Below are 24,017 nucleotides of genomic sequence, written 5' to 3' on the forward strand. Positions count from 1 at the left end.
GATCATTTAATGTTCATTTCTCTACCATAAGCTGCCTTCCACGTTATTTGAGAGAACTTGGCAGTACATCCAACAAGCCTCACAACCGCAGACCATGTGTAAGCACACCAGCCCAGGACCTCCACATCTAGTTTCTTCACCAGCGGGATTGTCTGTGACCAGTCACCCGGACAGCTGATGAAACTGTGGGTTTGCACAACTGTATTTTCAGTTATGTGACATCCATAGATTAGGGCCTAATGAATTTATTTCAATTGACTGATTTATTATCATCTACAACACTTGCTGTCCAGATTGAATGACGTTTTATTGACAAACCATGATGAAACTTGTCAAAAAGCAATGCACAACTGCTGTAGTGTATTTTACAAATGAAACAAGTAAACACATCTCAATTCACAGATCTATGTAAGTGGTATAGTGCCATTTGTTTTTGTTAGGTGCGGGAGCCAACCCCCAAAAAGTGAATTACATAATTTTACAATCAAAGTTTGTACTGACAGATGTAACCTAATGAATATTATAATACAATATGCACAAAATGCATTCTCCAACTGCAACATCTGCCCTATGCTCACACTCTCTCACTAAAATGTAATATACCGAACTTTGTGTTTGAGGGTATCTAATTTACAAATAGGCCATCAGTGTCATTGGTGAACGATAATTATTTGAGTTTTACTGGTGAAATGTCCAAACTGCATCTGCATGACAATCATTTGATCTCAATCAGCTTCATGGGGATACGCACTTAGATCTTCTTGAGTTACTGTTTCAGGAGCGAAATAGAGCAGATGGTGATACTGCCCTATTCTATTCAACTACTGACTTATATTCTCAAATTGCAAAAGGGCGGGAGCACCGCTCCCTTGCGCACCGGCGGCACCATTCCCCTGGTCTTTGTTAAGCAGCCTTACTCTAATCTCCTTGACTCTTGAGGACTCCTTTGCCTTCCCCACGTCAATACCGTACACGGTGGTCTGGATGAATGTGTAGAAGTTACACAACGCTTCATGGTAGGACACACTGAAGACATAGTGTGCCTTAAAGAGCTCGTCAAAAGCTGCCACTGATGTTTGGGCCTTGCATGGGATGGCCTTCTGGTCAACGACAATGTAAAACTTCTGAAGGCTGTTCTTCCTTTCACCGACACAGAGGAGGAAGGGCTGCTGCTCATATCCAACTGTCTCAAGGAAGGTCACCATACTTGTCCCTACCTGAGGAAAAGAGTACAAGACAACAGTAAATAACGTGTTCCACAATCCCGAGGGCAGACCACATGACCACTAGGCAGGTAGCCTGGCACAGTGGTTCCCAACTCCAGTACCTTCAACAGTACACATTTTATTGTAGCACTGGACAAGCACACCTGAAACATGTCAACTTATCATCAAGACGTTAAGTTGAATCAAGTGAGTTTGTCAGGGGATGCAACGTGTGCTGTTGAGGGTACTTGAGTTGGGAAACGCTGGCCTAGCGGTTAGAGGCGAGTAAGCAGGCAGAGGGTTGCCAGTTCCATTCTAGATGCCATTGCCTTCCGTTGTGCCCACGGGCAATTTACTTCCCACAACAGCAGCTCCCCAGGCACCCAGTGTGGCAGCCCCCGCACCTCTCCAAAACCTGAATATGCATGTGTCTTTCAGCGGGGTTGGGTTAAAAGCAAAAGTCAAATTTCAGTTGGACCTTATATGCAATTGATCAATAAAGTGATCATAATCTTAATATAAGCAAACTAGTGATGAGGGTTTAGTTTAACTATATTTTCACTCATATGCAGAGTTTCATAAAATGGATGGTTATCCTATTTACATGAGATATAATTGACTTTGGCTACACCTCTGGAGAACATGATGTGAAACTGTCATAAAGCTCCTGTTAACCCCAGGGGAGGGGTTAACAGGAGCTCTGTATTGTTAACAAGTACTGTCCTAAAGAAAGGTGCACAAACCTTCATAAATCTAACCAGATGGTCAGCAGCTTGAGAGGTACGGATCTTTGCGGTCTTCGGGCCCTTTGAGGTCGGGGGTAAGAGATGCAGAAGCAACAAAATGGCTGCCAAGTCACTCTCCCATCCTAATTTTTCAGTGGAAAACAAGAAATGCTCAGTAAAAGCTCACATGCCAGTTTCACTCAGACATTGTATGGTCAAGTTAGAAAAGTCATTGGAAATACCAAACAACATATGAGTTCTGCACTAGTACCATAATCATTGGATTCCTGCTGAGCAGATGAGAGGAGGTCTTCCACAGGTTCGCTGAAGGGAAGGGTTTTGCAATCTGCGATGACCCTGGGTTTGAAAAATGTTGGCCACTTCGCCATAAATGTCCCAGACACCACCTCTCCGAAAAGTCTGGTGAAATCTTGGTTGATCTGAAGTACATTCAACAACAAAAACATTCTAAATGAATTCTCTTTCCACTTTCTTTTAAAATCACCAAAACATTATGAATTCTATTCATACAGTCTTACCAAGCCTGTAGTGTCAAGGAATCTGGGGAAGACATCTAGGACAGTTGAGGACTTCCCCGGATCATGAACCACCTGCTGTCTGTATTGGAACGTTGCCATCATCTTCTCTCGAACCAGTGACTCATTAGTTGTTGTATGCTGAAGCACAGATATCGCCTCTTTGCATTCATCCCCCGAAAGTTGCTCAACAGCTGAAGGGCAACTTCGCTGAGCCTTTGGACCATTTTGATAGGTGGGCTTGGTTCTCTTCTTGGTCTTACATGACGTGTTGCGCCCCACTGTCTTTATTCTCCAGGCCAGGTAACCAGACCCACTAGCTGCATCATAATATTTTTCCTGTCAATCAATAAGAAAAGTTTTTTTTAAAGATGAACACCGTTTTAATGTCCTGGCACCTTTGGCCTGGTATCCCGAGAGAGAATTCAGTCCTACATTTATACTTACATAGCCATGCTCTGAATCTGGATCATTCAAGTAGGGGAATAAAGTCACAATCCCCAGGGCGTAGTTGGTGCGGACACTTGATGGGGGGATCCTACTTCAAGGAAGATTACAAAAAATATGTAAATAAAATGTTTTAAATAAAATACTGTTTTATGTTTTAATGTGCATCCACCCATCAGTACATAGGAAGTTCCATCAGGAAATGAACAGTTATTTGAAGTGACGTGCCAAGTTAAATAGGTTGAATAAAACAATTAAAAAATTGATGTTTTGTCAGCCCCGCTACATGGTTTGATCTAAAGCTGTGGAAACCCACCAGTATGAACACACAGGTACTCAAAGTTTGAAGTTGTACTAAAATCATGCAGTTAAACATAACAGCTTTTGTCATCACACATTAAATTATTTCTTTTTACTTTTACCCCCTTTTTCTCCCCAATTCCGTGGTATCCAATTGTTAGTGGTTACGGTCTTGTCTCATCGCTGCATCGAGGCGAAGGTCGAGAGCCATGCGTCCTCCGAAAAACACAACCCAACCAAGCCGCACTGCTTCTTAACACAGCGCGCATCCAACCCGGAAGTCAGCCACACCAATGTGTCGGACGGTGACCGTGGTGACCTGGTCAGCGTGCACTGCGCCCGGCCGCCACAGGAGTCGCTAGTGTGTGATGAGACAAGGATATCCCCGCCGGCCAAACCAGACGACGCTAGGCCAATGGGCCTCCTGGTCGCGGCCGGCTGCGACAGAGCCTGGGCTCGAACCCAGAGTCTCTGGTGGAATAGCTAGCACTGCGACCACTGCCCCACCCGGTAGGCCCCGTGATCACACATTTCTAACACATTGAATTATTCACGTACCCATGATTTTCCATCATGTCGGCCACAATAATGTTCACCATCAGTCTCCGTGTGCTATCCGTAAGACCTTTGGTTTTCCCATACTCCTGGAATACCTTTTCTCCACCTGGCTTTGAGTGAAGGATGGCACTGATCATCTAGAAAAACACATCAAAACAATGGACGCCTTGTGATCAGTCGAGCATCTTCAAGGTAGTGGTAATGGACAAGAAGACAAGGGTATGTAAATAGGCGGAACAGAAACAGCTATACGTGTTTTAAAGTAATATCACTAACGCGCTAGTAGTGGAGCTAACAGCAGCATTTTACACAACTCACATCTCTTGCTGCATTTCTGTCTGTAGGTTCATCAGTCAGACGTCTTTTTCGTGCCTTGGATTTTTCCAGAGTTAAAGCTGATCCAGAGGAATCAGACCCAACTGAGCAGATCAAGACCTCAGACATGGACACTTGTTCATCTGAAAGAAAAAAAACTCCCTACCATTACTACTATTTGCTAAAGAGCTCTAACTACAATCTGTTGGACATTACAAAAACAACCCAACAATGATTTACCAAATGTCTCGATCAACTGATAACAGATGAGTGAAATTGCAAATAATTGGGATAATATTGTGCAGGAGTAACTTAGCTGTGCCTTTGCATTCATCACCTAACAGTTCCTCAACAACTGAAGGGGAACTGTGTTGAGCCTTTGGACCATTTTGATAGGTGGACTTGGTTCTCCTCTTGGTCTTACATGATTTGTTGCGCCCCACTGTCTTTATTCTCCAGGTCAGATAACCAGACCCACTAGCTGCGTCGTAATATTGTTCCTGTCAATCAAAAAAGGAAACAGTTCAAAATTATCAACACCATTTAATTTAACATCCTGGAACTGTAGGCCTGGTATCCGCTGAGAGAGAATTCAGTCCTCCGTTCATACTTACATAGCCATGCTCTGAATCTGGATCATTCAAGAACGGGAATAAAGTCACAATCCCCAGGGCGTAGTTGGTGCGGACACTTGATGGGGGGATCCTACTTTGAGGAAGATAAAATAAAACAGTAACAATTCTAGTAAAAGCAATAATCAGTGATTCATTTCTCAGCAAAACTGAAGCCCCACCACATGTTGTGATCTAAAGCGGAGGGATGTCTCTAGGGAAACCCCCTCGGTATCAACAGACAGGCTTGTACTCTACATACAGGGAATGCATGCATGACTGGTGTTTCAGACCTAAAATCACAATGCCACAGTAATGTAGCTTGTGTCAAAGGGCACCCTAAAATAAAAGCTTTTAAGATGTCTTCATACCTCAAAAGTACACTACTGTCGAGCCACGTTTCCATTCTGAACCATTGGTTTGTAGATATAGTAACTATACCTCAAAATGAACGGAAAGAATTGGCAACAAATCTATCAAGCAATGATGTGGACATACAGTATATTGACAGTAGTCTGCTTTTAAGGTCTGAAAACATCTAGCAGACTTTCATTTTGGGGTGTCTAATACCTTTAAGTTTGACAAATCATACACTTAAATATTATACCATTTGTCATCATACGTACCCATGATTTTCCATCATGTCGGCCACAATAATGTTCACCATAAGTCTCCGTGTGCTATCCGTAAGACCTTTGGTTTTCCCATACTCCTGGAACACCTTTTCTCCACCTGGCTTTGAGTGAAGGATGGCACTGATCATCTAGAAAAACACATCAAAACAATGGACGCCTTGTGATCAGTCATGCATCTTCAAGGTAGTGGTAATGGGCAACATTTTACACAACTCACATCTCTCGCTGCATTTCTGTCTGTGGGTTCATCAGTCAGACCTCTTTTCCTTGCCGTGGCTTCATCCAGAGTTATAGTTGAACTGATAGAGACATCAGAGTGCGTGAGCTCATGCGTGTTGAGGGATTTGATGTAGGTGAACCCTTTCCCACACACAGTGCAACTGTAGGTTTTCACGGTGTTGTGTTTGTGCCGCTGGTGCCTGGTCAAGCCGCTCTGACGCTGGAATTTCTCACCGCAGATATCGCAGCGGAAACGTGGCTTCCCAGTGTGTTCTAACATGCGTGCTTTATACTTTGTCTTTATGGGTGTCACAGCATCCTCAGCTGACACCAGCAACGGACTCTGTTCTCTCTTGAAGTCGTCGAGTCCAAGTTCTCTGGATCCCCCAGAGGCTTTACTTCTCTCTTCCTCATCACTTTCTCCAGTGATATTCTGGCTTGCCTTGGGAGTCTCTGGAATCCACTCGCCGTAACCTGGAAATGAAGTCACCAACAATGAATGTCACAGTTAGCTTTACAATGACTCATTAAAAGGGATAGTTTACTTTGAGGGTCTTTACAAGTGCAAAATAAAATAAAGACCACATTGATTAGCGTAAATCAAACAGTTTGTCTTGCCATCATGTTTGTTAGAAAGCAGAGAGCATATCCAACTGACAATCTCTTAGAAAAAAAAACTATTGGAACCAAGATTTGAAAAATAACTGATGCTGGCACAAGATGGAGGGAAAGATGGAGAATAACTACCAAAATTACAGTAAACAAATGTACGCTTAATCCAGTATAATGTATATAATTGATTATACAAGAGACAAAATTCAGCACAACGGCAGAGTCATGTGTTAAGTGTAAAACTATTAATGACCCAATAATGCTTTCTGGGAATGCTATAATGCCCAGAAATTGTGGTTGGAGCTACAAAGTTGGCTGTCAGAAGTATTACAATGTAAATGTATTTTTAATCCATCGGTCTACATATTTTAAGACATGACCTATTGGGGTGTAGTGAGTTACCCAATGGGCTGGACGATTCTTTTATCATCACTCATCTTGAAAAAAAACATATACATAAACTTGGAAGTCAATCAATCCACTGACATTGACACAATGGAAAAATGTCATGATTTATTATTGAATTAGTAAGGGCGACCAAGAAAAATGAATCGGTTCAATTTAAGGCCAAGTGGCAAACAATAATGCAGGCACTAGGGATGGGGTGTGAGCATGCTGGTCTGGGCAGATGAAATGTAGTGTGTTTGTGTGTCTAAGTTGTTGTTCATATATACACACACACACATTTGTTTTTGTAATGGATTTTTTTTTTTTAAATGTACATTACAAAAATGAATTACTTACATAATTATGACAAATACACAATGTAATACAAGGGAAATAAAATACTTTACATCCTGATTGAAAATAGTTGCTTCAACTAACCTTCCGATTCCAAATCATCATCAGCCATTTCCTCCTGTTTGATGAGCCATACTGGCCATGGTACCTTCCAAAAGACAATGTCATTATTAATGAATCACGTTCTAAACTACAGCCAGTTATGTTGGGGATGCAACAACAACACAAACATCTCGTGTGGTGGTCCTCACTTACAAAGTAGGTGGGACAAACCAAACTGAATTTACCGTGTCTGTAATCTGACCAGGGGGCTGTGATGGCTCTTGTCTCTCCGTCACTGGTGATGCTAGGCCTTCAAAAACAGCACCGTCTTCTAGCCAATGATAGTTGGCCTCTTGTTTATTCAGGACCTGCCCCACGATTGGAAAGTTTCCCAAACTTGGTGGGCTAACTAACATACAAATAATGAAAATAGACGCATTAAAACTGGGTGGTTCAAGCCCTGAATGTTGATTTGCTGACAGCCATGGTATTTCAGACCGTACACTGAACATGTATATTTAGTGCTCTAATTACGTTGGAAACCAGTTTATAATAGTAATAAGGCACCTCAGGTGTTTGTGGTATATGGCCAATATACCACGGCTAAAGGCTGTGTCAAGGCACTCTGCGATGCGTTGTGCAGAAGAACAGCCCTTATCCGTGGTATATTGGCCATATACCACACCCCCTCGTACATTATTGCCTAATTAAACCATGGATGTACACCAGACGCTAAAATGTGTGTTGTGCACTAAATAGCTAACTGTTAACATCTCACCAGGTTTTGAAAAGTTCTTGCGGCAGTTCGCTGGCTTCTCCATCCTTGTCTCTTTTTTATTTTGTTCATGCAACATTTCCACTCGAAGAGCAGCATAGCTTTCTCCCATAAATTGACAGATTTCTTGCACGACTGTTGCTGTCAAAGCTTCCATAATAGAGGTGACGCGACAACGAAAAGCGAGTTCGTGCGACATGGTTACCAAGTAGACTACAACAATCAATCTAATCTGTTCCTATGTGAGAAGTGAACATCTTCTTTGTTATCAGATGGTGGCTTCACCTTTTCACACCTCTTCCGGAAGTTTTCTTTGGATTAATTCCGGACAGCTGATGAGGTTGGGCGGGCCGGTGAAATACCGTAAATACACGTTTAGATACGCCCTTGAGTCTAGCAGCTTCTTACATCTTTTGTTGAATTTATTTGATACTCAAAATATTAATACATTTCCCAACAGCGTAAGTGGCGTTTTTTCTCTCTCCCACTAAACAAAAACAACAAGACAAACTGCCAGAACAAACTTTCAAACATTCTCATCCTCTTGATCCAGGGGCAGCAGGGTAGCCTAGTGGTTAGAGCGTTGGACTAGTAACCAGAAGGTTGCAAGTTCTGTCCCTGAACAGGCAGTTAACCCACTGTTCCTAGGCCGTCATTGAAAATAAGAATTTGTTCTTAACTGACTTGCCTTGTAAAACTATAAAGCTATAACATTCTAAGCTAAATAACTTGATTTGGACCAGTGAGTGAGTGGAGCATGATTCCCCAGCTTTTCAAAATACAAGTACAATAGTCAACTTTAACAAGTTATAGAGACTGCCAGAAATGTTCTAAATAACTAAATGTTTATAGTGGTATAAATTCTATTCTATAAATTCTCACCAATTGCTTGTTTGCAAGAACTCAGGCCTTGGAAATGGAACTGGCAGCCAAGTCATAAACATAACCCAATAACACTGAAGGGTCAGATTAACAAATGCAATTTTCTCTATTTGTATGGTAAAAAATATATACAACATGAATGTACAAGATTTGTTATAAAAAAAATATATAATAGAACTCAGCCATCAATTAAGTAGTTGATGCATTAAGCATTAAGCCTGAAATCCAGAACCTGTTTTGCTAACATTCCACTCCTTGTACTCTTTTCCTTGGCCAAATTGTTTTGCTTCTCAATGACAAAAGGCAAAAAGCACAAACAGATCTGGGATCAGGCTATAATGCCTATGTTTGCAAAGCAGGCATCTACCAGGAATCAGGGTGTTTTCTGTTCATGTGTGCTCGCATGTTCTTCATGGTCACCAGACGCCCACATATGGTGCAGGTGGCGGTCAGTCTCCGTCTCCGCCTGGTCCCTTCAGCATGTTTCATGGTGCCGTGTTGTTGTGCCACAGACACAGGATCTGATTGTGCTCCCTCCAATGGAGTGGCTATCTCCGGGTGTTTCCTCAGCAGGTGCTGCTTCAAGTTCTTTCTCAGGAGCACAAAGCCACAGTGATCACACATAGTCGTCAGAGTCCTATAGGCTGGACTATGAGGCAGTTGGATATGGGTGGTGATTTTAATACGCTGGTTTACAGCAGGCGTGGGCAGTACAGCTGATGAAACAGGAGCGGAAGCCCCTTGACACAACAGCAGATGACTTGTCATGGCATCCCTCCTGATGATAGTTCTCTCACACTGGGGGCAATGATAATGGCCATATGTCCTACAGTCCAAATTGCATTTACAAATCTTTTTATCTAGAAAAATGAGACGGAAATGAGTAAAGCACATCTTGACAAAAATGATAATACAATCTACCAGACTACATGGTTAAAACATCCGCATTCCTTTGAAAGACACCGCATTTTTCAGGTGCACATCAACATGGCGCTGTAATCTTGAGCGTTTGGTTGGTTTAAAGCTGAGACAAAGTGGACAGTGGAACAATTTGCAGCAGGTTGTGCATCTTGTGAGTGATAGTAGAGAATTGACAGGAACAATCGAATGGTGCACCTGTTACAAATAACTTAATGTCAGTAAAAAAATTATGAGATCGGCTAATTGTGGGGCTTAACAGAGTTCTATGGTGCCATATTTATTGGAGTATCAATTAAGGTGCATGCAGAAAGGATAGGATTATATTAAGGATTAGGGGTAAGGCGTATTAATATACAAAATACATATATCTGACATCACACACAAACAACCACGGACAATAACACATTACTGGCTTCAACGCAACACACTGTGGATAGCAAATATCATGGAATGTTCACATATATTCAATGTCCCAAACATATGAAAGCAACGCCGCCAGCCAACTCACGTTAGCCCGGCAGGCCAGCCAACTCACGTTAGCCCGGCAGGCCAGCCAACTCACGTTAGCCCGGCAGGCCAGCCAACTCACGTTAGCCCGGCAGGCCAGCCAACTCACGTTAGCCCGGCAGGCCAGCCAACTCACGTTAGCCCGGCAGGCCAGCCGACTCACGTTAGCCCGGCAGGCCAGCCAACTCACGTTAGCCGGCAGGCCAGCCGACTCACGTTAGCCCGGCAGGCCAGCCTACTCACGTTAGCCCGGCAGGCCAGCCGACTCACGTTAGCCCGGCAGGCCAGCCAACTCACGTTAGCCCGGCAGGCCAGCCAACTCACGTTAGCCCGGCCGGCCAGCCAACTCACGTTAGCCCGGCAGGCCAGCCAACTCACGTTAGCCCGGCAGGCCAGCCAACTCACGTTAGCCCGGCAGGCCAGCAGCCCGGCAGGCCAGCCAACTCACGTTAGCCCGGCAGGCCAGCCAACTCACGTTAGCCCGGCAGGCCAGCCAACTCACGTTAGCCCGGCAGGCCAGCCAACTCACGTTAGCCCGGCAGGCCAGCCAACTCACGTTAGCCCGGCAGGCCAGCCAACTCACGTTAGCCCGGCAGGCCAGCCAACTCACGTTAGCCAGCCAGCCAACTCTTAGTACAAGTTAGCTATCTAGATATGAAATGTTAAATTATGCTTCTTATTTGTTTTAACATTAAGAAGTTGCATTGTTTACCTTGGTATTGTCCGTACATGTCGTTGAAACATATAATTTGCTACGAAATGTGAGTATAATTCATATGGTCTCATTTATGAATTAGGCCCCCAGTATATGATCACAAGCTCCACTGACCTCATCTTCCGTGGTCCATGGGATCATCTTCCATATCAGCACCGCTGGCCTCGTCTTCATCCTGCTGTTCATCAACAGGGGTCTTTCTCAAACCTGGTGGGGTAACATACCAGTTAAGATTTGGGTACTGTGAATCACAGCTACGAAGGCCCATATTCCATAATATCTAACTTACTAGAAAAAAAAGAGTTGCCATAACATTGACTGCATAGTGTTACAGCTAATGATGATCTGTACTTAAAGGGATTTACATTGGATCCCATATTTATTGGGGACAACTGACTCCTTCATTCACCCCCAATGTGTAGTGTTTACCTGGGTGATTCGCTTGCTCTCATTTACACAAGCCATATTGGAGTCAAAAGGGCTAGGTGATAGTTAACCCTAACCCAAGATTGAGTGTGGGCCAAGCAACCACCCATACAGGGTTATAGGTAGCTAGCTATCTTCTAGCTCTGGTCCAGCGCAGAGCTAACCTCTAGATCAGTGGTCACCAACCTTTTCTGAGTCAAGATCACTGAGTCAAAATGCCAGCCGAGCTCTTGCGCTCAGACAAAATAAAATAAAAACATGACTAAGCCCATGTACGCAACATTAACCAATTAAAAACAGTTCAGTAGCAATGAGGTTTGTGCAGTAGGCTATAGGCCCAATACATTACTGCATATTGTCTACGCTTGAATTGCCCTGCCAATGTTGTTCTTCTCAGACAATTTTGAAATTATATTTTAGTATCGCCAAGAGCAGGTTAGTTAAAATCTATGGCACCTTTTTTATGAGTTGAAATTTTCCAGATTGCCTGACTTGCGTGTCTTAAAGTAAAGATGGACTGTCGTTTCTCATTACTTATTTGAGCTGTTCTTACCATAATATGGACTTTGTGTTTTATCAAATAGGGCTGGCTATCTTCTGTATACCACCCCTACCTTGTCACAACAGACCTGATTGGCTCAAACACATTTAAAAAGTAAAGGAATTCCACAAATTAACATTTAACAAAGCACGCCCCCCCCCTTACATAAAAAAACAGCATTGTAGGTCAAGGGCTTGTAATGTTACGTAAGCATTTCGCGGTAAGGTCTACACGTTGTATTCGGCGCATGTGACAAATCATTTGATTTGAGATCTCACCTTCCATTTGTATACGATCAGGAGAACGGCATGGGTTAAATGCTTGCACAGTCTCCTTCTCCATCGTCAGGGGCTTCCTGTTCGGTTCATGGCTACACTCAATTTCCACACGTAGAGCAGCGTAGCTTTCTTCCATTATTAGACACACTGCTCGCACGGCTGCTGATGTTAAAGTTTCCATAACGGACGCTACACGCGCACGAAAAACGATTTCGTTTAACATCTTTAAAAAAAAAAATGTTTGACTACAAGCACAAGCCAGCTAGCCTCTTCTCTGCATTGCTTCTACACCTGCATTGCTGTTTGGGGTTTTAGGCTGTGTTTCTATACAGCACTTTGAGATATCAGCTGATGTAAGAAGGGCTTTATAAATACATTTGATTTGATTCTCCTTCTTCGGGATTGGCCTATCGCATACAATTTAAATGTACATACACCGCTGCTGTACTAAAGTGAGGCCAGTCATTTCCTACCAACATTAAATTCTCATTATTCCTGTTCCTAAAATAAATAAATCCACCAACTAACCCTACACCTACAGTATATACCCCTATTTCATTAAAATCCCCCATTACTTCTGCAGTAAAATCTCGTACGCCAAGGTATTTCTCTGCAGCTGCTACCTACACTCATTAAAAACCCACTAACGTTACCATTCCACTACATGATCCTATCAGGTAGTACAGTACACCATGCAAACGGCCTGGGGGACGGGACACCACCTCCCAATATACCCTTTAACTCTTGTCAAATACCGTACTTCTATGCAGCTGTCACCACTTTATTTTTCTGTGATTGCTATGAAGCCAACCTTACTAAACAGGCTAACTAGCAAACAAACTTACCCGCGCAATACTATTTCCGGGGTTAAACCATCTACTTCCGGAGAGGGCGTAAACACTGAGATCACAGTTTACCGTCTGATGATAAGGCTTTATGCATTATTCTCAAAGACAAAATATGTTCATCTCATTTCCCATGAGTTGGTTTATTTCTCAAAACATCACAAAAAACGTTAACTTTAACACAAGCATGTTCCTTGTGACAATCTTATTCTGGCCTGATTATTTTCAACTACACAAATACTGTAGGAAGTTGTATAATAAAAAGTTAAACTTTATAGACAACATGATACTTACTGTATGTTGAACTAATATAACAATCTGCAGCAAACATTGAGTCATTCTTAAAAATAAAAATGTTTTACAAATTGCTCCAGAATACAAAATAATAGTGAATAAAAAGACGACCTTTAATGCCGCCTGTAGGTGCTTGTCGGAACTGGGAAACCTCTGACTTGCTAACTGGTTGAACACGTGTATAACTAACAAGTCGAAAAATTCAGAGTTGCAGCATTTAGCCAGAGCAATCACACACCTCATTCAATTTCCAATCAATTCAGAAAACACAATCCTAAATCAACACAACAAATCAACACAACCTATCATTTCCTTGCGTGAACTGCCTGGTGTCTTATCAGATTGCTCAGAAAGGAGAAGTTTTTTCCACACTGGGTGCAGTGGAAACGTTTTTCCCCTGTATGGACGCTCTGATGCACTTTCAGGTTGCTGGAATGAGAGAACTGTTTCCCGCATTGAGCGCATCTGAAAGGTTTCTCCCCTGTGTGTACTCTTTGGTGCCGCTTCAGGCCGCACAGCTGGCTGAACTGCTTCCCACACAGGGCGCACTCGTACGGTTTCTCCCCCGTGTGAACCCTCTGGTGCATCTTGAGCTGGCACAGGTGAGGGTACTCCCTCCCACAGAAGGTGCACCTGTAGGACTTCTCCCTCTCCCCTCTGTCCTGATGAGTCCCAGTCCCGTCGCCGAGGTGGGTGTCGGGGGCGCTCCCAGGGAAATCCACCCAGGTGGGGTACTGCAGCTCCCCGGTTCCCTCGTCCAATGGAGCAGTGGCGGTGGTTGCGGTGTTCTGAAAGGTGCCGAGGCGGTTGTTGAATGCGCCGTCCAAGCCGATGGTGTAGAAGTGATTGTCAGATGAGTTCTGTCTCGCTGCTGGCTGGACACCTCGGTGAGGATGATAAGTGTTACTCGAATGTCCTCCAAGAAGCATGGCATCTGCTTCACTATGTCCTCCTTGATGACGCCTGGGTTCCATGATGTCACCTTGTCTCCAGGATGAGGGCGTGCCATCCCCATATTCCCCCTCGTCAACATGGAGGGGGTCAATAACTATGACCTCAGACTTGACCTCTGAACTGCCCTGGGAATTCTCGTGTTCACCCCTCACCATCTGAGGAAGTAGAGGAATGGGGTTCACCTTTTTGAGAGGCGAGGGGCTTCCTGAGACTGTCTCGGCAGCATAACTAGAACAAGACGGCCGATCAGTCGCTATATCACTGCCTCTTCGCTTACGGGAGTTTACAGGCAGATCGGTTGTTCTCTCGCGGTTTAGGCTGCGCTGCTGTTTAGCAACAGGTCCTGGACCTGTGAGTTGAAACACCTGGCTCAGGCTCTCAGGCTCTGGGTCTGACTTGAAAACATCGTCTGATCTGTTGACAGTCACTATGCTCGGTTTGGTTCTGAGCTGCTCAGTGAGCTCTGTTTGGTCCGTGTCTAGAGAGGTCGGTGTGTTTGGGTCTGTCATTCTGTGGCCACTATCAGTGCCTGAAGAGACAACAAAAGCATGATGGTCATATGCAGTCAAATAAAACAATGAGGTTGTCAATCAGTATGTCATTTTTCATTACAGCAATCCATAAATCATTACCTGGGATCTCCCTCAGACCCTCTTCTTTCTTCCATGGCTGGAGGTCTCTCTCCCCTTCCACAGTAGATTTGGCCTGAAAAGAGGAGGGAGGAATTAAGTAGACAGACATGAGCTCTACAAAGCTCTCAAACAAATGCAGGTCTATTATAACTCAGGTATTACTAGGCTATAATATTGATCTAATGGCTTGAATTAAGATGTTAATTTACTGATTCAACTCATGGACACAGAAAATCTGAAGCTTCTCTGTCCTCAAAACATTTGAAACTAAAATTGGGACGGCAATAATTTCCTGTACCCTTGAAAGGAAAACATAATTTGCTGCCAACTGACTGATTTCATTCGTAAGCAATGTGAGAATACACTATGTAGGGCCAATGTGAGAATATATATGTTGGGTCAATGTGAGAATATATATTTAGGGTCAATGTGAGAATATCTAGTTAGGGTCAATGTGAGAATATATATTTAGGGTCAACGTGAGAATATATATTTAGGGTCAACGTGAGAATATATATTTAGGGTCAACGTGAGAATCATTGCGCTCTAGCGACTCCTTGTGGCAGGCCCAGCGCCTGCAGGCTGACTTCGGTGTTTCCTCAGACACATTGGTTTGGGAGGACGCATGACTCGACTTTCGCCTCTCCCGAGCCTGTTAGGGAGTTGCAGCGATGAGACAAGATCGCAATTGGATATCACAAAATTGGGAAGAAAAAGTGGGTAAAAAAATTAAATAAATAAGAAGCACCATAATTATTTTAAAAATATTATTGTTTATTGAGGGAAGTATAGGATTTAATGAACAAATTGGTACAAAAGGACAGTTTTTCACTCTCACAGGACAAATGCAGAATCTGCTATGTTGTGAGGCACGCAGTATTCTTATGAGAAAACAACCACTATCAACATTAAAAGTGAATGTGAGTGATGCTGTTGGCCTTGAAGGAGCCAAGGAACTAAGAAAACTTAACAGTTTATGCCGATAATGTAAACATGAACCACATTGTATTGTAAACCAGCCTTGTCTCATAGACTAGATGTACTATATTACATCAAAATCTGTGACCCTCAAATGAATATATGTTACGTTTGGTACAGTTACATAAGAAAGAAGGCTCTTTAAGACAAAAATGAAAGGAGTGTGGTTGGTCGGCGTGGATGGGTGGGTGAACAACGCAAAAGTCTAGCAACCGAAAGGTTGAGTGTTCAAATCTCATTATGGACAACTTTAGCTACTTTGCATTTTAGCTAACCCTTCCCCTAACCATAACCCTTTAAACTAACTCATAACCTTAACCTAGCTATCTAATCACCTAGCTAACGTTAGCCAACACAAATTGTAATTCGTAACATGTCATACGTTTTGCAAATTTGTAGCGCTCTGCAAGAGCCGACTAGGTGAAAAATCTGTCGACGTGCCCTTGAACAAGGCACTTAAGCCTAATTGCTCCTGTAAGTCGCGCTGGATAAGAGCGTCTGATAAATTACTAAAATGTAACAAATGCTAAAAACATTTTTTAACATGTAATAGATAGACTAAGGATAACATATGACAACGATTGAACTCATGATATTGCTATAACAGCCTTTTTCAATAGGAATTTCTTGCTTCTGTGTCAGTTCTCAATGATGAAGCTTCTGATGTCTTTTCAGATTGCTGGAGTGGGAGAACCTGCGTCCGCAATGTGCACAACTGAAGGGCTTCTCGCCAGTGTGGACGTTCAGGTGCATTTGGAGCTGCCTGGTGCACACAAAGCTCTTCTCACACAAGGTGCAGGCGAAACCCCGCTTCCTGGTGTGGACAACAGCGTGCTGCCGCAAGCCGCTCTCATGGACAAACTTCTTATGGCAGTTCGGGCAACTGTACGGTTGTTATACGGTGCATAGTCTACCGTGTGTGGTGAGATTAATCAAGTGAGAGGAAATTGTCGTGCTTGGTCTAAAATACCAACAGGAAGTGAGGTATGAACTGGTTGTTGAGCTCCTCTTCCTGGTATTTCAGAGTGTCTATGGAGGCTTGTCAACGAACACCAAACTAGCTCTGTTGGCCTCACCAACATTTCCTGTGTCAAGATGCATGCCTGTATTTATCTCTGAGGACCGAAAGCTGGGTGAAACAAATTGCGTCATGTTGTCTCTCATCGATTCGTGGTGATTCATTGGTGCGTTTCTGTTAAACACTCCCACTCCCTGCTTATTTTCAGTCCCATTGACCTGTGGTGTAGTAGATGTACCCACCTGACCCCACTCTAAATCTCTATCTACCTGCTGCCCACTGGATACAGAGTCAATCACTATCACATGTTCTGATGAAGAATGGAATGACTTGGGGGAAAACCTGTGGTTTTCTAACCCTACACTTCTCATTTCTATGTCTGAGCTATTCTGTGTTTCTGGGCCCACTGAGCCACTCCCTAGGTCCATTACTTTAGTGTGAGCAGCAGAGGTGCCATCATCAGCCGCTACTACTTCTCTCCACACCTGAGGTCCCCATTCATGTCACACTTAGTGTCCAGACTCTGCCTCTCTGCTCTGGGTTTAAGTCCTGTAAACTGCTCTGGTCCCTGGTTCACAATCCCTGTTTTTGATTGAAGGAAGATGAGGTCAGATCCACTGACCTCCATAGCAGTGTGGATGCTGTTGTTGCCTCTGGGGCCACTGAGCTGGAAGGCGGGGTCCTCTGTGGTGGCTGCAGCCGGTTGGGTGGTTAGTTCTCTGCTGCCCTCCACTGTTCTGGCTGGGTGGCTGATCCTAGAGTCCTGGGCATCTGCTTCTCCCTCCACCTTGATGATCAGCAGGTCTGGTTCCCCTTCCTCTGTCTCTGCTGACTGCTGATGGGGTTAAGTGGGAGAAATGAGTGAGTGAGACAGAGCATACACTATCTACTGAATGGAGATATGGGCGTGACATGGGATTTAGTGAAATTCATAGTAGTTGTCTTGTTGTTATTGTGTTCTAATCAGTGGTGTAGTGGAGGGTAAACTCTGTCTGTATTTTGCGTGAGCGTTTACAAACCGTTTGTGCAAAAATGCATTGAAAGTATAGAGAGTATTACTTTACTAACTGCAAACATCTCTGGTTATAATGTGCTGACATACACGTCTATACAGACATAACCTCATCCCCAGGTGGAAGTGTCTGTTGTCCGAGACTAAAACAGATATAAGTCTGTGACAGTCTAAAATCGTCTATTAAAATTGGAACTTACCTCATCACTTGTAGCATCCATATGCTTTGATGGAGAGACATCATCTTGGTCCACGTCTATGGGCTGTCTGTCTCTTGGTATGCTGCTGTTCCCAAAACTCTTGTTGGAAAGTCTGTTTCTGCTTTGCCAAGTAGGTCCTAGAAATAAAATAATAATAATTAGAACTACATGGCCAAAAGAATGTGGACACCTGCTCGTCAAAACTCTCATTCAAAAATCATGTGCATTAATATGGAGTTTGGTACCCCCTTTGCTGCTATAACATTCTCCACTCTTCTGGGGAAGCTTTCCACTGGATGTTGGAACATTGCTGCAGGGACTTGCTTTAAGTTGGGAACTGAAGTTGGGCGATTAGGACTGGCTCACAGTCAGCGTTCCAATTCATCCCAAAGGTGTTCGATGGGGTTGAGGTCAGGGCTCTGTGCAGGCCAGTCAAGTTCTTCCACACAGATCTCAACAAACCATTTCTGTATGGACTTCGCTTTGTGTAAGGGGGAATTGTCAAGCTGAATCAGGAAAGGGCATTCCCAAAACTTTTGCCAGAAAGTTGGAATCACAGAATTGTCTAGAACGTAGTTGTATGCTGAAGTGTTAAGATTTCCCTTCACTGTAACTAAGGGGCCTCGCCAAAACCAGTCCCAGACCACTATTCTTCCTCCACCAAACTTTACAGTTGGCACTATGCATTGGGGCAGGTAGCGTTCTCCTGGCATCCGCCAAACCCAGATTCGCCCATGGGACTGCTAGATGGTGAATAGTGTTTCATCACTCCAGAGAACGCATTTCCTCTGCTTCAGAGTCTAATGGCAACAAGCTTAACACCACTCCAGCCGATGCTTGGTATTGCACATGGTGATCTTAGGCTTCTGTGCGGCTGCTCGGGCCATGTAAACCCATTTCATGAAGCTCCCGACGAACAGTTTTGTGCTGATGTATTGTCCTGAGGCAGTTTGGAACTCAGCAGTGAGTGTTGCAACCGAGGACAGTTTTTTATGCGCTTCAGCACTCTGTGTTCCCGTTCTTTGACCTTGTGTGGCCTACCACTTCACGGCTGAGCCGTTGTTACTCCTACACGTTTCCACTTCGCAATAACAGCACCTACAGTTGACCGGTGCAGCTCTGGCAGTGCAGAAATTTGACAAATTGACTTGTTGCCAAGGTGGTATCCTATGGAGGTACCACATTGACAGTCACCGAGCTCTTCAGTGCGGGCCATTCTACTCCCAATGTTTGTCTATGGAGATTGCATGGCGGTGTGCTCGATTTTATACACCTGTCAGCAACGGTGTGACTGAAATTGCCGAATCCAATAATTTGAAGGAGTGTCCACATACCTTTATATATATATAGTGTATGACAGTTTAATAAATTATGATCACTTTCTATATGCTCCCATCCATCAATGGTCTTTTTACAAAGAACATGGCAAGCATAATACGTGCCGTGTGTAATGTGTATATAGAGCTAGAGGGATCCTAGCTGTGGTGACAGTACAAAGTAACCATGAGACGTTCATGCCGTGTGTAATGTGTATATAGAGCTAGAGGGATCCTAGCTGTGGTGACAGTACAAAGTAACCATGAGACGTTCATGCCGTGTGTAATGTGTATATAGAGCTAGAGGGATCCTAGCTGTGTTGACAGTACAAAGTAACCATGATACGTCATATATGGAATGTCAATAATACAGCTGGGCGCTAAATGTTTTGACATTACAGAAATCATGGATGTATTATGCTTGCTTTGAACTTTGTAAAACACAATTGATGGTTGGGGTCAAATTGAAGATTGATGTAATTTAGTCTATGTGCACTGTCAAATTCATCATCACCACCACCAACCTGTCGTTGCCGTCTCTCGATGGTTGTGTCTGTTTAGGAGGCGTATTCCATGGAAGCGATTGTGGACGGACCCCTCTGAAAACTTTCTCTCAGCCCGAAACCTCGCGATCTGAAGTTCCATCAATTTCATATTCCTCCGGAGAAATTCATTCTCCTTGTGGCTTTGGGACATCTCCAGGTGTACAACCGCATAGCCATCGTCAACAACTTTGCAGATTTCGGCAACAGCCGCGTTGGCTAGCACCTCCATGATTGAGGCTATCTGCGCCTGGAACTCGACCACGGAACCCGACATTGTCCCCCGCCGCTTTTGGCCCCTTTTCAATATGAAAACAGTCTCTGTGTTTTCTATATTATGACGATATATAGTTATCTAGCAATCTAGTAAAACAAATACAATCATATCAGAAGCTAAACATCGACAGATATCGTTTGTTTGTAGCTAGCTTTATTTTCCTCGTCACAGTAATGTAATCATATGCTGGGCTGTATCATTTAAAGTTTAACACCGCCACCTACCGTACAGGAGTGCTACAACAATGTTGTACCTACGAAAGAAACATGCTATTTCGTGTAAACATTTAATGAATTTTCATGATTTTTATTTGATTTATTACTGTACGTTGGATCATCACTGCACCAATACAAATCATAAGGATGTTTAAAATCTTCACCTTTAATAATATACATTAACAGTCCACTCTGGCTGGACCAAGCACCAAGCCAGTTGAACTGAAAACTCAACCACTACACACAGAGGGTCGTGTTCAATGTGGAAACCTTACAAACTGTTAACACATGGACCCAGTTTTTATTTGAAAACCCCAGAAGTGTGGAACTTTTTCCCTTACAACCAGGGCAAGGAGTTTTTTTCACACCACGTGCCTATCATTATGCCAAGTGGAGATGTGTGAATTTGCCCCTAGATGCTGATCTTAGGTCCGTTTTTATTTTCCACAACCAGTCAAGGTTAGGATTGGGAGAGAGGAAGCATATCCTAGATCTGTGCCTTGGGGAAACTTCACCCTGGAACACTCAGGGCAGCCCAACGTCATGTGGCCTTCCGCCAGTGTGGACGAGGTGGTGACAGGACTGGGTGAAGGACTTCCCACAGTAGACACAGTGAAATGGTTTCTCTCCGGTGTGCACCCTCTCATGCATCTTCAGCTGGTGGCTGTGGGAGGAGCCCTTGAAGCAGTGGCTGCACCGGAGCTGCCTCTTGGCTGACGTTAGCTGTTGCAGCTGCTTTTCTATACATTTCGATGAAGAAGTGGAGCCTGTTGAAATACGGGAAGGGGGCTTGCTTCCCTCTTTAGGGAACCTGGTAGAGAGTAACCCTTGGGGATGAAAAAGCGCTTCCGGTTGGACAGTCCATTGAAATCTAGCAATTTGGGCCTGGATCCTACAGTTCTCCCTCACTCTGTGTTTTGAGCATCAGGGGGACACTTCTCTGTCTGTGCAGACTCTATTCCCCCTCTGTGTCCTCCTTTTTGACAGTAGATTTAGATGAAGTTGCTCCTTTACTGACTCAACTCATGGACAAAGAAAATCTGAAGCTTCTCTGTCCTCAAAACATTTAAAACTAATATTGGTCTGCGGTAATTCCCTGTATTTTTAATAGGAAAATGTCCTTTCCTTCCAACTCCCTGATTTAATTTGGACGCAATGTGAGAATATACAGCTAACTGCCAAAATAAAGGAAACACCAACAAAGTTTCTTAATAGGGTGTTGGCCACCACAAGCTGCCAGAACAGCTTCAATGCACCTCGACATAGATTCTACAAGTGTCTGGAACTCCACTGGAGGGATGCGACATTTCTTCCTCGAGAAATTCCATCATTTGGTGTTGTTGATGGTGGTGGAAAACGCTCCAGAATCTCCCATAATTGTCTTTTGTGAACTAACACTCGCTCTTCACTTACTAGCTCTGACTTTGCTGATCGCTAAAACATTTTTTTAAATGGACTTACTTTGTCTGTGATATGATAGGTTGTCCGACCTAGCTATCTTAAGATGAATGCACTAACTGTAAATACAATCTAATTTTATTGGTCACATACACATATTGAGCAGATGTTATTGCGGGTGTAATGAAATGCTTGTGTTCCTAGCTCCAACAGTTCAGTAGTATCTAACAATTCACAACAATACACACTAATCTAAAAGTAAAATAATGGAATTAAGGAATATTAGGACGAACAATGTCAGAGTGGCATTGACTAAAATACAGTAGAATACATTATATACATATGCAGTATGTAAACATTAATAATGGAACACTGGTCACTTTGATTCCATGTCTATGTACATGTAGCCTCTAAGGTGCAGGGTTGAGTAACCGGGTGGTAGCCGGCTAGTGATGACTATTTAACAATCTGATGGACTTGAGATAGCTGTTTGTCGGTCTCTCGTTCCCAGCTTTGATGCACCTGTACTGACTTCGCCTTCTGGATGATAGCGGGGTGAACAGGCCCTGCCTCGGGTGGTTGATGCCCTTGATATTTTTGGCCTTTCTGTGACATCAGGTGATGTAGGTGTCCTGGAGGGCAGGCTGTGTGCCCCGAGTGATGCATTGGGCAGACCGCACCACCCTCTGGAGAGCCCTGTGGTTGCGGGCGATGCAGTACCAGGCGGTGACACAGCCCGACAGGATGCTTTCTATTGTGCATCTGTCAAAGTTTGAGGGTTCCAGGTGCCAAGCCAAATTTCTTCAGCCTCCTGAGGTTTAAGAGGCGCTGTTGTGCCTTCTTCACTACACTGTCTGTGTAAGTGGACCATTTCAGATGTCAGTGATGTGTACTCCGAGGAACTTTTCACCTCCTCCACTGCGGTCCCGTCGTGCTCCCTCTGCTGTCTCCTGAAGTCCACGTTTTGTTGACGTTGAGTAGGAGGTTATTTTCCTGGCACCACTCCACCAGGGCCCCCACCTCCTTCCTGTAGGGTGTCTCGTCATTGTTGGTAATCAGGCCTAGTACTGTTGTGTCGTCTGCAAATTTGAAGATTGACTTTCGATCTGTGCGTGGCCATGCAGTCATGGGTGAACAGGGAATACAGGAGGGGGCTGTGCACACACCCTTGTGGGGCCTCTGTGTTGAGGATCAGTGTAGCGGAGGTGTTGTTTCCTACCTCAGGAAGTCCAGGTCCCAGTTGCACAGGGAAGGGTGTTCAGGCCCAGGGCCTTGCGCTTAATGATGAGCTTGGGGGGTACTATGGTGTTGAAGGCTGAACTAGTCAATGAAGAACATTCTTACATAGGTATTCCTCTTGTCTGGATAGGGTAGTGTGCAGTGCGATGACTTTGGCGATTGCATTGTCTGTGGATCTATTGGGGCGGTATGCAAATTGAGGTGGGTCTAGGGTGTCAGGTAAGGTGGAGGTGATATGATCCTTAACTAGCCTCTCAAAGCACTTCATGATGACAAAATGAGTACTATGGGGCACTAGTCTTTTAGTTCAGGTAGTCATTTATTAAGTCACTCTGGATAAGAGCATGTGCCTTTTGGTATTAAGGGACCTAACGTGCCTGGAAAATATTCCCCACACCCTTTCACGACCAGCCTGTGCCGTTGACACCAGGCATGATGGGGCCATGGCCTCATGCTGTTTACACCAAATCCTGACTCTTCAGCATGACGCAACAGGAACCAGGATTCGTCACCCAGGCAATGTTTTTCTGCTCCTCAATTGTCCAGCGTTGGTGATGGCGTTGCCCACTGGAGCCGCTTCTGCTTGTTTTTAGTTGATAGGAGTGGAACCTGGTGTGGTCGTCTGCTGCAATAACCTATCCGTGACAAGGTACTCCTTGTATATAACCTCGTTGTCATTTTATTGAGTTACAATTTACTATTTTTATTTGGTAAACTTTTCTTACTTTTTAACTGTATCGTTGGGGGAAAGGGATCGTATTTCACGGTAAAGTCTACAACTGTTGTATTCGGCGCATGTGAAAAATACCATTTGATTTGAATACACAGTATACACTGAACAAAAAGAAAACGCAACATGCAACAATTGAGTTACAGTTCATATAAGGAAATCATTAAATTAAAAACAATTAATTTGGCCCTAATCTATGGATATGCATCTGTTGGTTACAGACACTGTACCTTAAAAAATATGTAGAGGCGTGGATCAGAAAACCAGTCAGTATCTGGTGTGACATTTCGAGTTGATCAGGCTGTTGATTGTGGCCTGTGGAATGTTGTCCCACTCCTCTTCAAGTTGCTGGATATTGGAGGGAACAGGAACACGC

General features: G+C 43.9%; 2 protein-coding genes across 14 annotated transcripts in view; both read right to left on the reverse strand.

The window, feature by feature from the left end:
• Nucleotides 1–288: 288 nt before the first annotated feature.
• Nucleotides 289–12,813, reverse strand: LOC118372648 (uncharacterized). Of its 6 annotated transcripts, none has more exons than XM_052510376.1 (16): nucleotides 11,992–12,813; nucleotides 10,861–10,953; nucleotides 7,725–9,463; nucleotides 7,192–7,355; nucleotides 6,989–7,052; nucleotides 5,550–6,025; nucleotides 5,324–5,460; nucleotides 4,701–4,794; nucleotides 4,409–4,586; nucleotides 4,090–4,229; nucleotides 3,772–3,908; nucleotides 2,914–3,004; nucleotides 2,470–2,805; nucleotides 2,202–2,370; nucleotides 1,949–2,073; nucleotides 289–1,217 (listed from the first exon to the last, which is right to left on the reverse strand). In XM_052510376.1, the coding sequence occupies exons 3-16, from the start codon at nucleotides 7,918–7,920 to the stop codon at nucleotides 822–824; spliced, it is 2,703 nt and encodes a 900-aa protein (XP_052366336.1). In that variant the 5' UTR covers nucleotides 7,921–9,463; nucleotides 10,861–10,953; nucleotides 11,992–12,813; the 3' UTR covers nucleotides 289–821. The 6 variants fall into 6 exon arrangements, with proteins under 6 accessions (XP_052366336.1, XP_052366333.1, XP_052366335.1 ...); XM_052510373.1 differs by having other exon boundaries at nucleotides 2,914–3,007; XM_052510375.1 differs by having other exon boundaries at nucleotides 2,914–3,007; nucleotides 4,701–4,791; nucleotides 11,992–12,812.
• Nucleotides 12,814–12,950: 137 nt separating this feature from the next.
• LOC118372650 (zinc finger protein 263-like) overlaps nucleotides 12,951–24,017 on the reverse strand; it is a 43,697-nt gene continuing 32,630 nt past the window's right edge. For all 8 annotated transcript variants that reach the window (XM_052510384.1, XM_052510383.1, XM_052510380.1 and 5 more), the window contains 3 exons: nucleotides 17,335–17,547; nucleotides 14,717–14,789; nucleotides 12,951–14,613 (listed from right to left, as the gene is read on the reverse strand). In XM_052510384.1, the coding sequence (XP_052366344.1) occupies nucleotides 13,436–14,613; nucleotides 14,717–14,789; nucleotides 17,335–17,547 (1,464 nt within the window). In that variant the 3' untranslated portion in view covers nucleotides 12,951–13,435. The remainder of the gene's footprint in view (nucleotides 14,614–14,716; nucleotides 14,790–17,334; nucleotides 17,548–24,017) is intronic.

The sequence above is a fragment of the Oncorhynchus keta genome, unplaced genomic scaffold, assembly GCF_023373465.1.
Source record: "Oncorhynchus keta strain PuntledgeMale-10-30-2019 unplaced genomic scaffold, Oket_V2 Un_contig_5685_pilon_pilon, whole genome shotgun sequence".
Classification (NCBI taxonomy): domain Eukaryota; kingdom Metazoa; phylum Chordata; class Actinopteri; order Salmoniformes; family Salmonidae; genus Oncorhynchus; species Oncorhynchus keta.

Excerpts from the sequence above, each read along its gene's own strand:
- LOC118372648 (XM_052510373.1), bottom strand. The coding sequence starts at position 7,920 with ATGTCGCACGAACTCGCTTTTCGTTGTCGCGTCACCTCTATTATGGAA. Across the intron at positions 5,461-5,549 it reads ACAGAAATGCAGCGAGAGAT|ATGATCAGTGCCATCCTTCA; the intron begins GTGAGTTGTGTA and ends GTGTTTTTCTAG. Across the intron at positions 3,008-3,771 it reads GACATGATGGAAAATCATGG|TAGGATCCCCCCATCAAGTG; the intron begins GTACGTGAATAA and ends TCTTCCTTGAAG.